Genomic DNA, 15,506 nt, shown 5'->3' with positions numbered 1-15,506 from the left:
CAAATTTCACGGGAAGCGATCGGATTGGACGCTAAGTTAGTGGCGATGTGCTAGGGCAAACTTGGCTGTGAGGGTGAACTAGGACGAACCAGATCAAAACTAGACGAGCTCTATAAGTGAACCGGGACGAACCAGACGAAAACTAGCCGCACGAGCCATTTAAGTCCAAGAAGCTTTCCTCCCCCCACCCCGCCTCTTAACTCCAATCGCGCCAACCCAAATGATTCCTCTCACAAGACTTGGGAAGCGCCTCCCACCAAATCTTTCTCCGCCTCCCCACTCGCCACGCATCCCATAAATCCCCCTCCCATTGTTGAAGGCCCTCTTTCTCTCTCATCTCATAATTCACACCCCTCTTTCCTCTTGATTTCTCCTGCCCCTCCTCTCTTTCTCTCTCTCCAACAATGGCGATCTATCCCACCTCCATCTCCCCCTCTTTCTGTAGAACCCGCCATCACCCATCTGAACCTTCAAGCTTCTCAAGTGGTGGAACCCCAGCCTCAATTCGCTGCACTCACTTATCGACAACCAGCAATTTCAGAATTAGGGCACACAAGACTTGCAGGGCTAGGGCTCAAAGGAACCTAGGGCAGGGAGGTCTGACCGCCATGGCCAAGCTCTTCTCTAAACCTTCTGGCGCTGATGGCTCAGTCTCACCTGAAGAGCCAAACGAGCTCCATTACTTGGGCCCTGCTCAATCGAGAGGTGGGAGAGGGTTCCCTGTGTTTGTGGCTCTGCCTCTTGATTCAGTGAGTTCAGATGGGAAAATGATGAGGAGGAAGGCTATGGAGGTGAGTTTTAGGGCACTGAAACTTGCAGGTGTGGAGGGTGTGGCTATGGATGTTTGGTGGGGTTTAGTGGAGAGAGATAGACCAGGAGTTTATGACTGGAGAGGTTACAGAGAGGTTGTGGAGATGGCGTTGAGGCATGGGTTGAAGGTCAGGGCGGTCATGGCCTTTCATAGCTGTGTTGGAACCGAAGCTGATCCTTGCCAGTACTCTCTCTCTCTTGAATTCGATGGATTGTTACATTTTTCCCTATTCTCAACCATATCAGCTCTCTCCCCCTTTCTACCTCTGTCTCTTGAATCTTCTTGGGTTGTTGCATTTTCCCTTCTTGGTTTGCCGATATATTGTTATTCCCCAACTATGTTCTGAACCAGGCATATTTCTTTCTTTCTTTGATTTATCTTTTCAGAGTTGGTTTTCTTGGAGTTCATGAATGCTAAACTTCAAGATACACTCTCTTTCGTTGCTCTCAGAATTCATTTGGTGTGAAGAATTGCACTCGATGACCCCCTCATATACATGTTTTACATATATGATTGTTTGTTTGTTTCTCAAGTGCTTTTGTTTTCTCTTTTGAGTTCTTTTTTTAAAAAAAAACTGTTGACTTCTTTTTACACAGGCCGGTAGGGAAGGAGTTATGAGTACTCTCTTTTTAGTTCTTTCTGCTGCATCTTTTCTCTTTCTATTGTTTTGGGATTTGGAGATGCCATTGACAATGGAAGTTCAAAATTGTTTTCAATGGTCTTTTAGATTCTTTATTTATTTGTTTAACATTTTTGCTTTTGCCTTAGTATTTTTTTTTCTATATCAGTTTTATGTGCTCCACTTCTGGATGATAATGGGAAATTAAGATTCAGTTTGACATTTGGTTCCTTGCTTTCACTATTCAGGTGCTTGTTTCTTTGTTATTGGTTTTGCATTGGAAGATGATCATTTGTATATGGGTTGACGTAGGTTGCTGATTAAGTGTTTCCTTTGCTGTTATTAATGCCTATATTTCTCTGCTGGTATATGTTCTTGGCAATGGTGGACTCACTGTTAGTGACTGTTTAAGTTGCTTATCTGATTCTTTTATAAAATTCTAAACCAATCTCTGTGTGTGTGTGGCTGCCTGTTTTTTCAATTTCTGGGTGGTGGGGGAGCTACTGATAACAGAAATTTATTTATTTTTTGATATTATTCTGATAGTAAGTTCAGACTCCTTGTTTCTGTTTCTCTTGCTACCTGTTTTTCTAGATTGGTGAAAGTATTGTTGTAGAAGGAAGTATAAGTTGAAGGAATCGGGCTTGGGTTAAGACGGCAGCAGCTGGGTTTTCATAGCACTTTGTCTCAAGTTCTATTCCTATGTAACCTTGTCAAAAAAAAAAAAAAGCAAAAAGAAAACGAAAAAACAGATAAGTCGAATTATCAAAATGAACAAGTGTGGCCCTCTTTCTCTTAGTAGCTTGATTTGGGTATTTATAATGGCTGGCTTGTGCTTCCCCTTTCTTTAGGTCCTTTTGTGCCTTTTCATGTTTATCCATTATGGCATTGAAAAATGACACTAACAAGACCTGTTTCTATTCAACTTCCAACGCATGATTAGAATATTGCTGGCCGATCTATTGGTTTGATATTTTGAGTTCATTCTGTGTACCAAAGAAGTCACAAAGAACTATGGTACATCATTTGCTTGGATGGAAAACCATGTGATCTTGCATCTATTAATCTTCGATAACTATCTCTTGTTTCATTTTTTTCTTTCCCCTCTTGTTTCCCTTCTATTTTTGTCCTCTTTATCCTCATTTTCATTTCTGGGTAGTAAACAAACAGTTGAAAATGTGATATGAATTCCATAGAAAATCTTTAGAATTTAGACTACCTCTATGGATTTTATTTGCTTTGCTCTTTGCATTGATATTTTCAGGGTGCTTGTCCCCAACCCAATGTATTTCTCTGATTCTATATGATATGAATCACTTCCATAGAAAATCTTTAGAATTTAGACTGCCTCTATGGATTTTATTTTCTTTGCTCTTTGCATTGATATTTTCAGGGTGCTTGCCCCCAACCCAATCTGTTTCTCTGATTCTCATGGCCTTAAAAGTATATCTCTTGTTTTTGGAGAAAGGTTGACTTTGTTACGTATTCTTAGGGCCTTAAATTCATGCATGTTAGTAAATGGCTGGGTGTGGAACTTTTAGGGCGTATTTGTTCATGGAAGAGGGGGCTGCCAAAGCCCTCTCATGGAAGGGGCAGCTTTCATAAAACAATGTCAAGAGACGTAGTTTTTGCTCTCTCATGGGACCTGCGGTTTCCATCTTGCGGCTTCCATGAGTGTGTCCAACAAATGTCGGAGTCTGTTTGGTGGATCTTGGGTCTCCCACCACCCCAAAGTTCCACTGAAACAAACATGCCCTTGGTGAAAAACTTCCTTTTTTTATGTGGAGTTCTAGAAACTAATCTCAAGGACTAAAAATCTAGAAAATAACCAATCTCAATGACAATATCATATCTATTTTGATTGCAAGTCTGCTTTTTTTAATTTAGTGCTGCTCTTGTCGCCCTTTTGATTTTGAAGTATCACGCTGCCTCATTGGGTACGTCAAGAAATGGAAAGGGAGACGGATTCGGCATACACGGACAGGCAGGGAAGGAGGAATTATGATTATATTTCCTTGGGTAGTGATTTGCTTCCAGTTTTGAGGGGTCGGTCTCCAATTCAAGCCTATTCTGATTTTATGAGGAATTTCAGGGGCACATTCCAACAGTTTCTTGGTGTCATCATAACAGTGAGGCCTATGTCGTTCAAAAGTTATTATTTAGCTACACATGTCGAATGATTCAGATTGGATTTGATCTAAACCAGTAAAGTTCATTGCATGTTGCTATGTATGTGTTGCAGGGCATTCAAGTTGGGATGGGTCCTGCTGGAGAGCTGAGATACCCATCACACCCTTCTGAGAATCTATCATGGAGTTCTCAAGGAATTGGCGAGTTCCAGTGCTATGATAAGGTACTCAAAAGGATTCATTTATTTAGTTGTTTTGTAGGACTATCCACCCATTTATATTACTCTGGGAGTTTTTTTATTTATTTTATTTGTTCTGGCATGTTACTGTCGAATAAACTACGAAAGGACCATTGTCTTTTTGTGGTGTTACCCAATGGAGTAATGTTCTTCTGTAGTCTCTTTATGGTTTGTCCTCGTGGATGATGGTGCTTCCATGGTCTATTGGAATATAATATACTTTCCCTCTGTATAATTTTTTATTCATCTAGTTTAACGTCCTTCACAGTTTGACTCCATGAAGTGGATTGAGCAGTTTCTGTGTTCATGGTTCTTTTCTTATGTTCTCCCTTGTTTTGCTTACGAGATCCAGCATATGCTCGCTTCACTGGATGCTTGTGCCCGAGAAATTGGAAAGGAAGAGTGGGGAAAGGGTGGCCCTATTGATGCCGGTTCCTACTACCAAAATCCTGAAGAAACAGGGTTTTTTAAGAGCGATGGCACATGGAATACACCATATGGTCATTTCTTTCTGGAATGGTATTCAGGGATGCTCCTCTTGCATGGGGAGAGGCTATGTATAGCAGCTGAGTCAATATTCTCAGGAACAGGAGTGAAGCTCTCAGCTAAAGTGGGTGGAATACATTGGCAATATGACCTGAAATCTCACCCTGCTGAGCTGACTGCTGGTTATTTCAACACATCCTTTAGAGATGGTTACATTCCTATTGCTCACATGTTTGCCAGACATGGAGTGTCTCTTTGTTGCCCATGCTTTGATATGAGTGACGAGAATGCAAAGTTTTTCAATATACACAGCAGCCCGGAAGGGTTTCTCAAACAAATCGTCTTTGCAGCTAAGATTTGTAATATACACCTAACAGGTGAGAATTCTTTGACAAAATTGGACGAGAGTTCATCAAAACAGGTCTTGAAGAGCTCCAAACTTTATCCTGATGGTGGTCTTGATCCAGCTTGCTCCTTTCTCTTTGTGAGAATGAATAAGAATTTCTTTCTACCTGATAACTGGAATCGCTTCGAAAGATTGGTTTGGCATATGTCAGATACGGGTAATTTTCATGCCAGGCTAGGTAATAAAAATACTATTGAGTCACGCCTCTGTTCTAACGTGGCGATATAGGACTCCAGATTATTTGTGTGCTATTGATCTTTACTATATGCACGCCATCGAAGCTGTATATTCTATCTGTAGCACAATCTGTGGTTTTTAGGTGCTATCATGTACACAATTTTTGGGAGCGTTTGAGGGTTTTACAATTTACACTCCCCCTTTGTACAAATAAATGTATTTTTTCTTCTTTTCCAAAGTCAGAGGCTATTCTAAAGTCTGAACTTGTGATCTCTTGCGCATGGAAGGTGAACATTTTCATTTGGGCTGTGATGCTGTTTTACATGCATTTGGTCTAGCTGTGTGCCTAATTGAAGTCGGTGATAATAATGTAGCATGCTCAAGAATTCATCAGAAACATAGATTCTTGTTCACATCGTTTCTTGAACTTCTACTACACTAAAGATGTTTTGGCTTGCTTACATTTTTGCCCTGCCATTATGGAAATCTATACCCCTTGCTGCAGTTAAATGTTATTCAGGGTAAGCGGATTAACATTGATCTACTACCCCTTTCAAGATATATGCATGCTTTGCACCCATATACCTATATAATCTGTCCACTGATTGTAGTGTGCATGTATCTGATGATATACATGCATATTTTTGACATAGCGTTAGTAAATATATTATGCATATTTTGGTACTTAATGTCGAAGCATGAGCATGTGTATGTGTGTGTGTAGAGAGAGAGAGAGAGAGAGAGAGAGAGAGATGCATGTATGTTATATACATGCATACGCCAATACATATCAAGTCTGTGCATTTGTGCATGAATATGTAAAAACTTATACTTAAGCTTTCCTCGACTCGACTCAGTAAAGTTAGTTTGCCCATTTGGTAATTTTTGAGAATTTTAAGACTTGAGATGCCAAGTGTTTTAGTGTTACTTGGTCCAACCAATCAAGATTGATGTGGGACCAAAGATATTGGCTCCTATACAACTTTGTAAAGGCTTGTTAAGCAAGGGTATAAGGAAATTAGTGTTGGGGTTTGAAAAAGAAATTAGGGTTGGGGTTTGAGGGAGAAACTACGGCTGGGGTTTGAGGGTTTCCAGAGGGAATCAGTGTCCAGGTATGCAGATGGGCATGCAGGGGGTTCGAAGCACCTAGGTTTAGGTGAAGATGGGGTATGAGGGTCTAAGCTAGCTGAGGATTATTTGAAGATGGCATGCAAGGAATATTGAGTTTTAGGGTTTGATGATGGTGGTGGTGATCGCTTAGGATTTTGGGTGGAAGGGTGGTGCAAGTATCAAAGGAAGCTAGGGTGGGCATAACTGATTTGGTTGGTTGGATGGAGAATTGAGATGCTAGAGAAAGGATGTTAGAGTTTGGGAAGACGTTAATATAGGATGGCTGGATAAGGTTTCTAAGGCGTATGGGGCATGGGGTGTTTAGGAGGAACAAGGATGGGTCTTGGGTTCGTATGGTTTCATTAGAGATAATGGGAGGTGATGGGAGTACGGCTGGTTGGAGGGGGAATGGAGATAATGGGAGGTGACGGGAGTACGGCTGGTTGGAGGGGGAAATGGTTGGAAGGAAAGAAGACGTAGAGCTGATGAGAGAAGAAAGGGATGATGGCTCATACAGGAAAGATGGGAAAGGGGACCTTAACACCTGAGAGGAATCTCTCCTACTTGAGTTAGGGTTTGTCTGAAAAGTCGCTGAGTTGTGCTAATTTGGTCATAATTTTTTTTGGCTATTTTGAGAACCATAGCTAAGAATCTTCTAGCTTGTTCCTGTCAGTTGGGGAGGTGCCTTAGGAATCATTTTAACCCCCTACACGACCTCGTATCAGTCAGCATATCCAAACCTCTAAGAAAAGGTTTTCTGGCATCGACCAAATGTCTACCTTGTCGGTTCTCTGGATCGATTTTACTTTGTGACTTTCTACACGACCCTAATGATTTTCAAGGCTAAAGAGAAGATTAATGGCTTGATCCTCCACTTTTTGACATCAGCTCCTTTTTTTATTCCACCTAAAACCCAACTTCTGTATCTGATACATGGTATGTTTTGATGTCCTGGCTTAGTTTTTTTTCATTTGTAATGCACGAAAGTAATTTTCAAATTGTATATTTGTTTTTTATTTTGTTAGAGATTTTGTAAAAAGCAGTGTTTATTCAAAATGTATCATAAAAGTGACCTAATAACTTTATTGCAACAATTGAGGGCCCTTCATGGACTTGATGCCAGTGTAGCTAGAAATTTTTTATGGGAAGGGCTGGTCTGATTTTCACCCAATACCTTCCAATTTTTCCAGTCCCTGTAGTGAGCCCTGTTTAAGGGCTTGCTTCCACATCAGAAGACATCCTTTATTGCAACAACTAAGGGCCCTTTATGGACTTGATCCCAGTGTAGCTAGAACTTTTTCATGAGAAGGGCTGGTCCGATTTTCACCCAGTACCTTCGAATTTTTCCAGTCCCCTAGTGAGTGCATTTTAAGGCTTTGCTCCCACATCAGAAGACATCCTTTATTGTGACAACTGATGGCTCTTTATGGACTTGATCCCAGTGTAGCTAGAACTTTTTCATGGGAAGGGCTGGTCTGATTTTCACCCACTAGCTGCCAATTTTTCCAAGACCGTAGTGAGTGTCTTTTAAGGGCTTGCTCCCACATCAGAAAACATCTTTTATTGCAACAACTGAGGGCCCTTCATGGACTTGATCCCAGTGTAGCTAGAACTTTTTCATGGGAAGGGTTGGTCTGATTTTCACCTAGTACCTTCCAATTTTTCCAGTCCCCTAGTGAGTGCATTTTAAGGCCTTGCTCCCACATCAGAAGACATCCTTTTTTGTAACAACTGATGGCTCTTTATGGACTTGATCCCCGTGTAGCTATAATTTTTTCATGGGAAGGGCTGGTCTGATTTTCACCAACCACCTTCCAATTTTTCCAGTCCCCTAGTGAGTGCCTTTTAAGGGCTTGCTCCCACATCAGAAGACACCCTTTATTGCAACAACTAATGGCCCTATAGAGACTTGATCCCAGTGTAGCTAGAATGTTTTTCATGGAAGGGCTGGTCTGATTTTCACCCAGTACCTTCCAATTTTTCCAGTCCCCTAGTGAGTGCATTTTAGGGCCTTGCTCCCACATTAGAAGACATCCTTTATTGCGACAACTGATGGCTCTTTATGGACTTGATCCCAGTGTAGCTAGAACTTTTTCATGGGAAGGGCTGGTCTGATTTTCACCCAGTAGCTACCAATTTTTCCAGGACCGTAGTGAGTGTCTTTTAAGGGCTTGCTCCCACATTAGAAAACATCTTTTATTGCAACAACTGAGGGCCCTTCATGGACTTGATCCCAGTGTAGCTAGAGCTTTTTCATGGGAAGGGTTGGTCTGATTTTCACCTAGTACCTTCCAATTTTTCCAGTCCCCTTGTGAGTGCATTTTAAGGCCTTGCTCCCACATAAGAAGACATCCTTTATTGCAACAACTGATAGCTCTTTATGGACTTGATCCCAATGTAGCTATAATTTTTTCATGGGAAGGGCTGGTCTGATTTTCACCAACTACCTTCCAATTTTCCCAGTCCCCTTGTGAGTGCCTTTTAAGGGCTTGCTCCCAAGACACCCTTTATTGCAACAACTAATGGCCCTATAGGGACTTGATCCCAGTGTAGCTAGAATGTTTTTCATGGGAAGGGCTGGTCTGATTTTCACCCAGTACCTTCCAATTTTTCCAGTCCTCTAGTTAGTGCCTTTTAAGAGCTTGCTCCCAAATCAAAAGACATCCTTTATTGCAACAACTGAGGGCCCTTTATGGACTTGATCCGAGTGTAGCTAGAACTTTTTCATGGGAAGGGCTGGTCTGATTTTTACCCAGTACCTTCCAATTTTTCCAGTCCCGTAGTGAGTTTCTTTTAAGGGATTGCTCCCACATCAGAAGAAATCCTTTATTGCAACAACTGAGGGCCCTTCATGGACTTGATCCCAGTGTAGCTAGAACTTTTTCATGGGAAGGGTTGGTCGGATTTTCACTCAGTGCCTTTCAACAACCAAACTTTTGCTGTAATTGGTTGAAGTCGCCTTTGGTCGAAAGCAGCATCAACTTGTTTATTTGTCTAGGTGCCCTTTCGGGTTTTCACCTGAACTTGATAAAAGTGGCGCCGTAGAGACGGTTTTCACCAACTTATTCTTTTTATTGAGGCTCTTTTACCCGTGACTTCGAGGTCATGTCCACCTTTTTATTTTCATTTTTTACTCATGGCGCCCTTTCAGGTTTTCACCATGTCCAGTTTTCTACTAGAACACTTTTACTCATGGCTTCATAGCCATGCCCGTCTTTCATTTTTACTCATGGAGTCCTTTCGACTTTTCATCATACCCAATTTTACTTTTTTTTGGCAATTTTACCCATAGCTTCATGGCTATGTCCGCCTGAAGCTCTCACTTTTACTCATGACGATCCTCATCGGATGCTCATCATACCCGGCTTCTTTTTTTTTTTAAAGAGAAATCCTCCTCCTTGACAATGTGTAGGATAGAGTGATTATATCTGCATAAGGCTCACTGGGGTAACAAATACCGTAGGTGAGGCTTTTATTGGGGACGTGGACATTACTAGGGATGCACTAGGTTTTACAAGGTGATGAATGGTTCACATTTGCTGGGTATTGAGGTTTTGGATGGACCAATGGATTCTAATGCATGAAAATTCTCTGGGGATGATGTATACTTACACCACTGGGGGTAGTAATCGCTTGAGGATGGTGACTTTCTACCGAGGGATCAAGGATCAATGGGGGACCCTTGGGGTGATGGTTTATTGGCAGTAGCGACCCGTTGGGGATGCCGGTCTACTTGGGATGTTGGTTTGTTGGGGTGGATGGACCATTGGGGTTGATTAATGGACCATTGAAAGCAGTGACTCATTGGGGATGTTGGTCCATCATGAATAACAATTCACCGGGGGAGATGGACCGTTGGGGTATATGGTCCCTTGGTGGTAGTAGTCCACTAGGGATGATGAATCATCCATGGTGATGGACCACTGAGGGTGATAGTCCTTTTGGGCATTGATGGACCATTGGGGATGGTGTGTCATCAGGGGTTCTTATGGTGCTCTGAGCATGATGTCACCCATGGGGTCTTATGAGAGTTCAAATGAGCAGGGTATGTTTGGTATAGCTCCATGGGGATGATGGAGCTTTAAGGTGAAACCCAAGTGAACAAGGGTTGTTAGGATGATTTATGATAGGGACAGGGATGGTGAATGGGATGATTTAGGATTCCCATGGTTTTTGTGAGCGATCAGGTTTTTTTTCAGTGGACAGCATTTGTCAACCCCAATGATAGGATTGAGTGTAATTTTGAAGTTTTAATGCAAGGGTGTGTCTCAATGTATTCTTAATGGGGATTAGGTGTATCAAGGATATGACTCTGTTGGGGATTGAGATCATTAAAGACCAAAACATGCTTAGAGTCCATTAAAACTCTCTGAACTGAATCCAGGGTCATACTGGATTAATAAATCCATGGTTTGGTGTAAAAGGGTTTTGAAAGAGGGGGCTACTGGGCTCAGCGTTTTGGGCTTCACCTGGCCTTGGGTTACCCACTGAGGGGTTAGTGTGTGCAGGTAGAACAAGGAGCATAGCTCTTTTGTTCACCTTGTGTCAAGTGTGCGCAAGTGTGTGTTGGGCTCATGGTTAAACCATGGGCTCGTGTAAGTTGATTGAGAGATGAGAATGAAGTGAGAAGAGGTGAATGTGTGTCCGCACCAAGGCGTAGGCTTAGAATATTTGGAGGAAGACAAGAGAGAAATGTGAGAGAATAGACGTGCCCACGCCTAGGCCCGGGCCTGGTAACTTTTAATGAATGAGAGAGGGATGGCGAGGTTAAATTGTCGGCCCCTCGCCTAGGCACAGGCCTGGAACTGTTTGACGAGTGAGAAAGATAGAGATGAAGCAAAATTGACGTGCCCGCACCTAGGCATGGGCATGGGACTCGTTGACGAGTGAGAAAGTGAGAGATGGAGTGAAATTTGTCAGGCCCGCTCCTAGGCGTGGCCATGAAACTGTTGACAAAAGAATTTGACGGGCTCGAACCTAGGCGTGGGCAGGGATTTTTACCAAACGAGAGAGAGAGAGAGAGAGAGAGAGAGAGAGAGAGAGAAAATAAAATAAAATTTGACGGGCCCGTGCCATGAAACTGTTTGACAAACGAGAAAGAGAGAGATAAGATGAAATTCGACAGGCCCGTGCTTAGAACTGTATAACGAAGGGTAGAGAGAGAGAGGGTTTTACCCAAAAAATTTAACCCTCGGTAAAAGGCAGTTTTTACCCATCGCCAAGTTTCACTGTAGAGAAAGAGAGAGAGAACTTCTTTGAGCAATTTTGGAGCCATGGCCATGGCCAGTACCAGCTCTGCACATCTGAGGTTTTTTTTTTTTTTTTGCCTCTCTTTCTTGTCGACTGTCAGCGCCTGCTTGATCTATGCCTTCGCCTGCCTTTTTCTCACTGTTCTGCCATCATTTGTCATGCGTTTGACGCTATGTCCAAGTGGTTCTGTGGATGTGACTTTGATGAATTGCACTTCGTTTAAGCATCCCTCAGTCATGCTTAATCACGTTGCATCTTCTTTTCATCATTTCTAATTCTCCAAATGCATTTTGAATATATCACCATGCTTGGGTGTCCTTGAGTATGCTTGAGCATGTTTGAGCCTGCCTTGGCCACAACATGCACCCACCTGCATACTTCTCTCATGTTTAGAGCATCATCATGAACCAGAGCATAGGCTTGCATTTGAGCATTTCATTGCAGTTCCATGATCATGACTGAGCCTTATAAATGGATCTTGAGCATTATCATCACCACACGGCTGCGCTTGGTCATTACAAACACCATTTTGCACAATGTTCACCACTTCGCATTGAATCATAGCTGTATTTCTCATCACGGCTCATGAGCTTAAGTGTCCTTGAGCATGAGCACTACACCCAAATACTATAGTTGTACTTGATCATCTTGCACCATGTATATGACGAACATTATCTTTCTTGCCATATGGACATTGACTGGTTGTCATATCGGAGTATGTTCGTCATGAACATTTGGTTGCAGCCTTGTGAATATGACTGCGCTTTGTGAGCTTTGATCATAATGCATCGATCACAACTGGCAGCATAGTATCTTCATGTGCCCAAGCATTGTAAAAATTCTTTTGAGCACTTCTTGAGCATTGTCATGCATTTTTCTGATGAAGTTAGTTAGGAATAATTGAGCATAGTCATGCATGCTATTGTGTAGTTATGCACTTTTAGTATTCTTGGGACATTCTTGTGATGGAAAAGGGAGCTCTTCAAGATCACTTTTTGTGATGGGAACTTGACCCACGGAGTCGTGACTTCTTAGAATCTCTCAGGTGTCTTGGGCTAACCAAACGCTTTCTTTGCCAACCCTATGCATATAGGGGAGATGTTGCCGAAATTTTGTAAAGTTCTTGATGTTTTTCTCTTCTTGTGCATAGTCAACTTGCTCATTTGCTGATTTCTTTCTTTCATGTTTCTTTCGCAATCAAAGTTCTTGATGTGCCCCAACTACCATGCCCTGGAGAGTTGGACACGGGTAAATACACATGTGCCTCCTTTGTGAGATCCACCATTCTAAAGTGTTTTCAAGCCCCATTGGAAGTTTGGCCTTTGAGTATCACATGTGTAGGTGAAGGTGCCCACTTCTATCTTTATGAAGATGCGAATGGTGAGCCCGTGTTTCAAGGAGATGGTATACCAATATACCGTGCCCTCCATAGGAACTTTGATTCAAGCGAGAATCTGCCTACTCTAGGCAAGAGGAAGCTGGCAAAGAAGGGTCTGCATTGGGCATTTGGTGGACTCCGTTTTAAGGAGGAGCACCAATAATTGAGAGGGTACAACACTTGGACATTTGATGTCCTTGAATTGCATGCTCAGGCTTTAGAGGCATGGGGTCTAGCAGCAGCATACCAATGCTCAGCTGACTATTACGACAGGTGTTCCAACACCATTAGAGCTTTGTTGGAAACCTGATGCTATAAAACCAATAACTGGCATATGGACCATGGTTGGTGGGCTGCCCATGCTGGGATTCATGTATGCATGGTTCATCCCTGACAACGAGGTGCTTTTTGGAAATAAGCCTATGAATGGCGAGCCCGCCCCTCCAAGTCTTCGGGAGTTGTTCGAGGTTTACCAACTCCTGTACTCGGAAGTGAAGACGAAGTCTAGGGTTGTGTATTTTACAACATGGAGAGAGTTCTTTCTATTTTACAACATGGAGAGACTACTGTCACGGAGACCGTCGTGACAGGCAGAAACCTAGTTCTGATGTCATATGGGATGATGACGATCAAGGGGTGAGGGAAGAAGAGGACACCAAAGAGCCGGTACGCCCCCCCAAGAAGGTGTGAGAAAGACCATGTGTATTTGGCTGCCTATTTGACCCTTTTCTTTTGCAAATTCACACTCCCAGGGTCAAGAGGTAAATATCATTCGCCCGACTGCTTCTATGTAGCTTGATGGCTTGTTCAGGGGCGTGAGTATGTCCTAGCTCAGTCAGTACTTTGTAACATATACCATGGCTTAGGATAAATTGCGCGGGGTAAAGCTGCAACCAAGAATAGCAGGAGCGAGTCCTTTGGAGGGGAAGTACTTCTTGGTCGCTTCACAACAAGCTTCCCTGTTCCAGGGGCATATGAGATCAACGAGGATCTTTCAAGACATGCCTGCCCACAGATGTTAAGAATTACGAGCATGAAAGCCACTTGTAAGGGGCCAAGTGATGCACGTAAATTCTTAGTTGATGCTTCCTTCTTTCTCAGGGTAGTCCAATCTCAGTAGGTGGTCTCACCGACCTTGTATATACTGACGTTTTTGGTGAGAATTTTTATAGGCATACCACCGAGACCAAAGAAATAATGTATCTCCTAAGTGTTAGGGGATATATCTTGCCATTCCAGGGTGTCGGGAACAGGAAGCTTGAGGGGTATTTTCCTCATAGGTTTGCTTGCCAACATGGCTTGGACTAGGGGTGCTCTTTCACGGTGCTGTTCGAAAAGAAGTATGGAAAGAAGGGATCACAGCAAGACCATGACGTTCCAGGAGGCAGCAGAGAGACCTGGATAGCTGATAACATGAGGATGGCTTGGGAGACGTGCCTTAGTCTCACGAGTTTAAGAAAATTTGTTGTTCCTCATTATGGTCGCGTAGGCCACGCCACTGAAGGCTACTGGCGATGGTGGAATGTCACCAACCGCTCGTATTGGCAGGCGAGCCATACATGGAAGGCCATTGACAGCACCAAGCATGAGACCAGGCACGGGAAGCATTTCGTGCCTCCAGCTCTCAGTAAGGTTTATGAATTGGATTACCCTTGAGACTGAAAGAGACTTGTACCCCGCTCCATAGCAGTGGATCTTGCTGGTATCCAATGCCTCTCCCTTGAGGTTGAGACCATGTCGCTTTTTGACGACCTTTGTTCCATCCTCTCATGGACCAATGGTCGTGCAGTTCTAGGTCATGAAGGTGGTCCAGTTCAAGACCTCAATGTGTTGATAGGGAGTGAGCCTCATTATGCTCCCTCATCGTGGTAAGAAGCCCACATATGTTAGTCCAGAATCAATGGCTGAAGCAATCCCAAAGCAGGGATCAAAGAAGAAAAGGGCAAGAAAGAATAAGGTTGTAGAGGTCTCTGAACCTGTTGTTGTTGCGGCTCTTGAAGTACCTAGGAAGAGTACACGAAAAAGGACCATGCCGAGTCCGACTGTACCTCTTGTGGTTCCAGATGCTTCAAGTGGAAGAGTTGCACTGCCTTCTAGGCCCAAGAAGCATACGAAGATGAGGGCTTCCCCTTGCCCAAGCCATCTCTCAGAGGCAGCGACTCCTTCTATCCAAGAGACCATGTCTGTAGCTGTTGCAACTTGACTAGATCTGTCTAGTAAAACTTCTTTCAGAGTGAGTCAACAGGCGGAGAGCACTCCTCCCCTTGTTGTAAAAGCCGAGGCACGTCCTGCTGAGAGGCTTGTTGAGCCTGAAATAGTGCAGCCTCTGACTCTTTCACCATTGAGTCAGTGAGGCCTCTTTTGCACCATTACTGAGGAAGGAGACATCCTTGAAGCTGGGACTGAGATAATGGATGAGGCTCCAGCTGTAACAACTTCGGAGGTTCCTACTCTCGTTATTTCAGAGGCAGAACCTCAAGCATTTTCCCCTTCAGATGCGGCTTGTGGCAGTTTCATCTTCAGAAGCATTGATTTCTACCATTGCTCATGTAGAGGATACGCTTGAACCTCATATCCCCTCTAGTGAGCTCTTAGCTCTCGCTTCTCAAGAGCCAGCTGTCTTGGTTGAACCTCCTTCTAGCTAGTCCTTTGCCTTCCCCAACGTCGAGCACTGCACCAGATGTGAAGACTTTGACAGTTGCGTCTTTATTGTGATCAATCCTTCAAATGATCGAGGACTGCCCTCTCACTGATCTTGCAGTCAAAGTTGCTGCGGTTAGGGATTGTGCTACAGCTTTGAGGGCTGTTAGCTATGATAAGGGACTGTTTGACCAGTTGAAGGGGCTCCTGTCAAAGCTCGAACTTTGGGGAATTGAGGCCTCTCAGCGAGAATCAGAGGTG

At 43.3% G+C, this 15,506-nt stretch overlaps 1 protein-coding gene across 2 annotated transcripts; it reads left to right on the top strand.

The window, feature by feature from the left end:
- Positions 1-227: 227 nt before the first annotated feature.
- On the top strand, positions 228-5,123 carry LOC18434799 (beta-amylase 3, chloroplastic). Of its 2 annotated transcripts, none has more exons than XR_016060786.1 (4): positions 228-994; positions 3,349-3,581; positions 3,673-3,783; positions 4,151-5,123. XR_016060786.1 is itself a non-coding variant. In XM_006844862.4 (4 exons), the coding sequence occupies exons 1-4, from the start codon at positions 405-407 to the stop codon at positions 4,916-4,918; spliced, it is 1,680 nt and encodes a 559-aa protein (XP_006844925.1). In that variant the 5' UTR covers positions 228-404; the 3' UTR covers positions 4,919-5,123. The 2 variants fall into 2 exon arrangements, 1 of the variants encoding a protein (XP_006844925.1); XM_006844862.4 differs by having other exon boundaries at positions 3,349-3,559.
- Positions 5,124-15,506: the final 10,383 nt, after the last annotated feature.

Source organism: Amborella trichopoda, chromosome 1 (assembly GCF_054954075.1).
Source record: "Amborella trichopoda isolate Santa Cruz 75 chromosome 1, AtrichopodaSantaCruz75HAP2 v2.0, whole genome shotgun sequence".
In the NCBI taxonomy this organism is placed as follows: domain Eukaryota; kingdom Viridiplantae; phylum Streptophyta; class Magnoliopsida; order Amborellales; family Amborellaceae; genus Amborella; species Amborella trichopoda.
The sequence above is the reverse complement of the archived record's forward strand: the minus strand, read 5'-3'. Positions and strand labels throughout refer to the sequence as shown.

What these genes read in the sequence shown, in the direction of transcription:
- LOC18434799 (XM_006844862.4), top strand. Translation starts at nt 405, where the DNA reads ATGGCGATCTATCCCACCTCCATCTCCCCCTCTTTCTGTAGAACCCGC. An exon ending in ACCGAAGCTGATCCTTGCCA is followed by an intron (nt 995 to 3,348) that starts GTACTCTCTCTC and finishes TTGATTTTGAAG; the next exon opens with TATCACGCTGCCTCATTGGG. An exon ending in AGTTCCAGTGCTATGATAAG is followed by an intron (nt 3,784 to 4,150) that starts GTACTCAAAAGG and finishes TACGAGATCCAG; the next exon opens with CATATGCTCGCTTCACTGGA.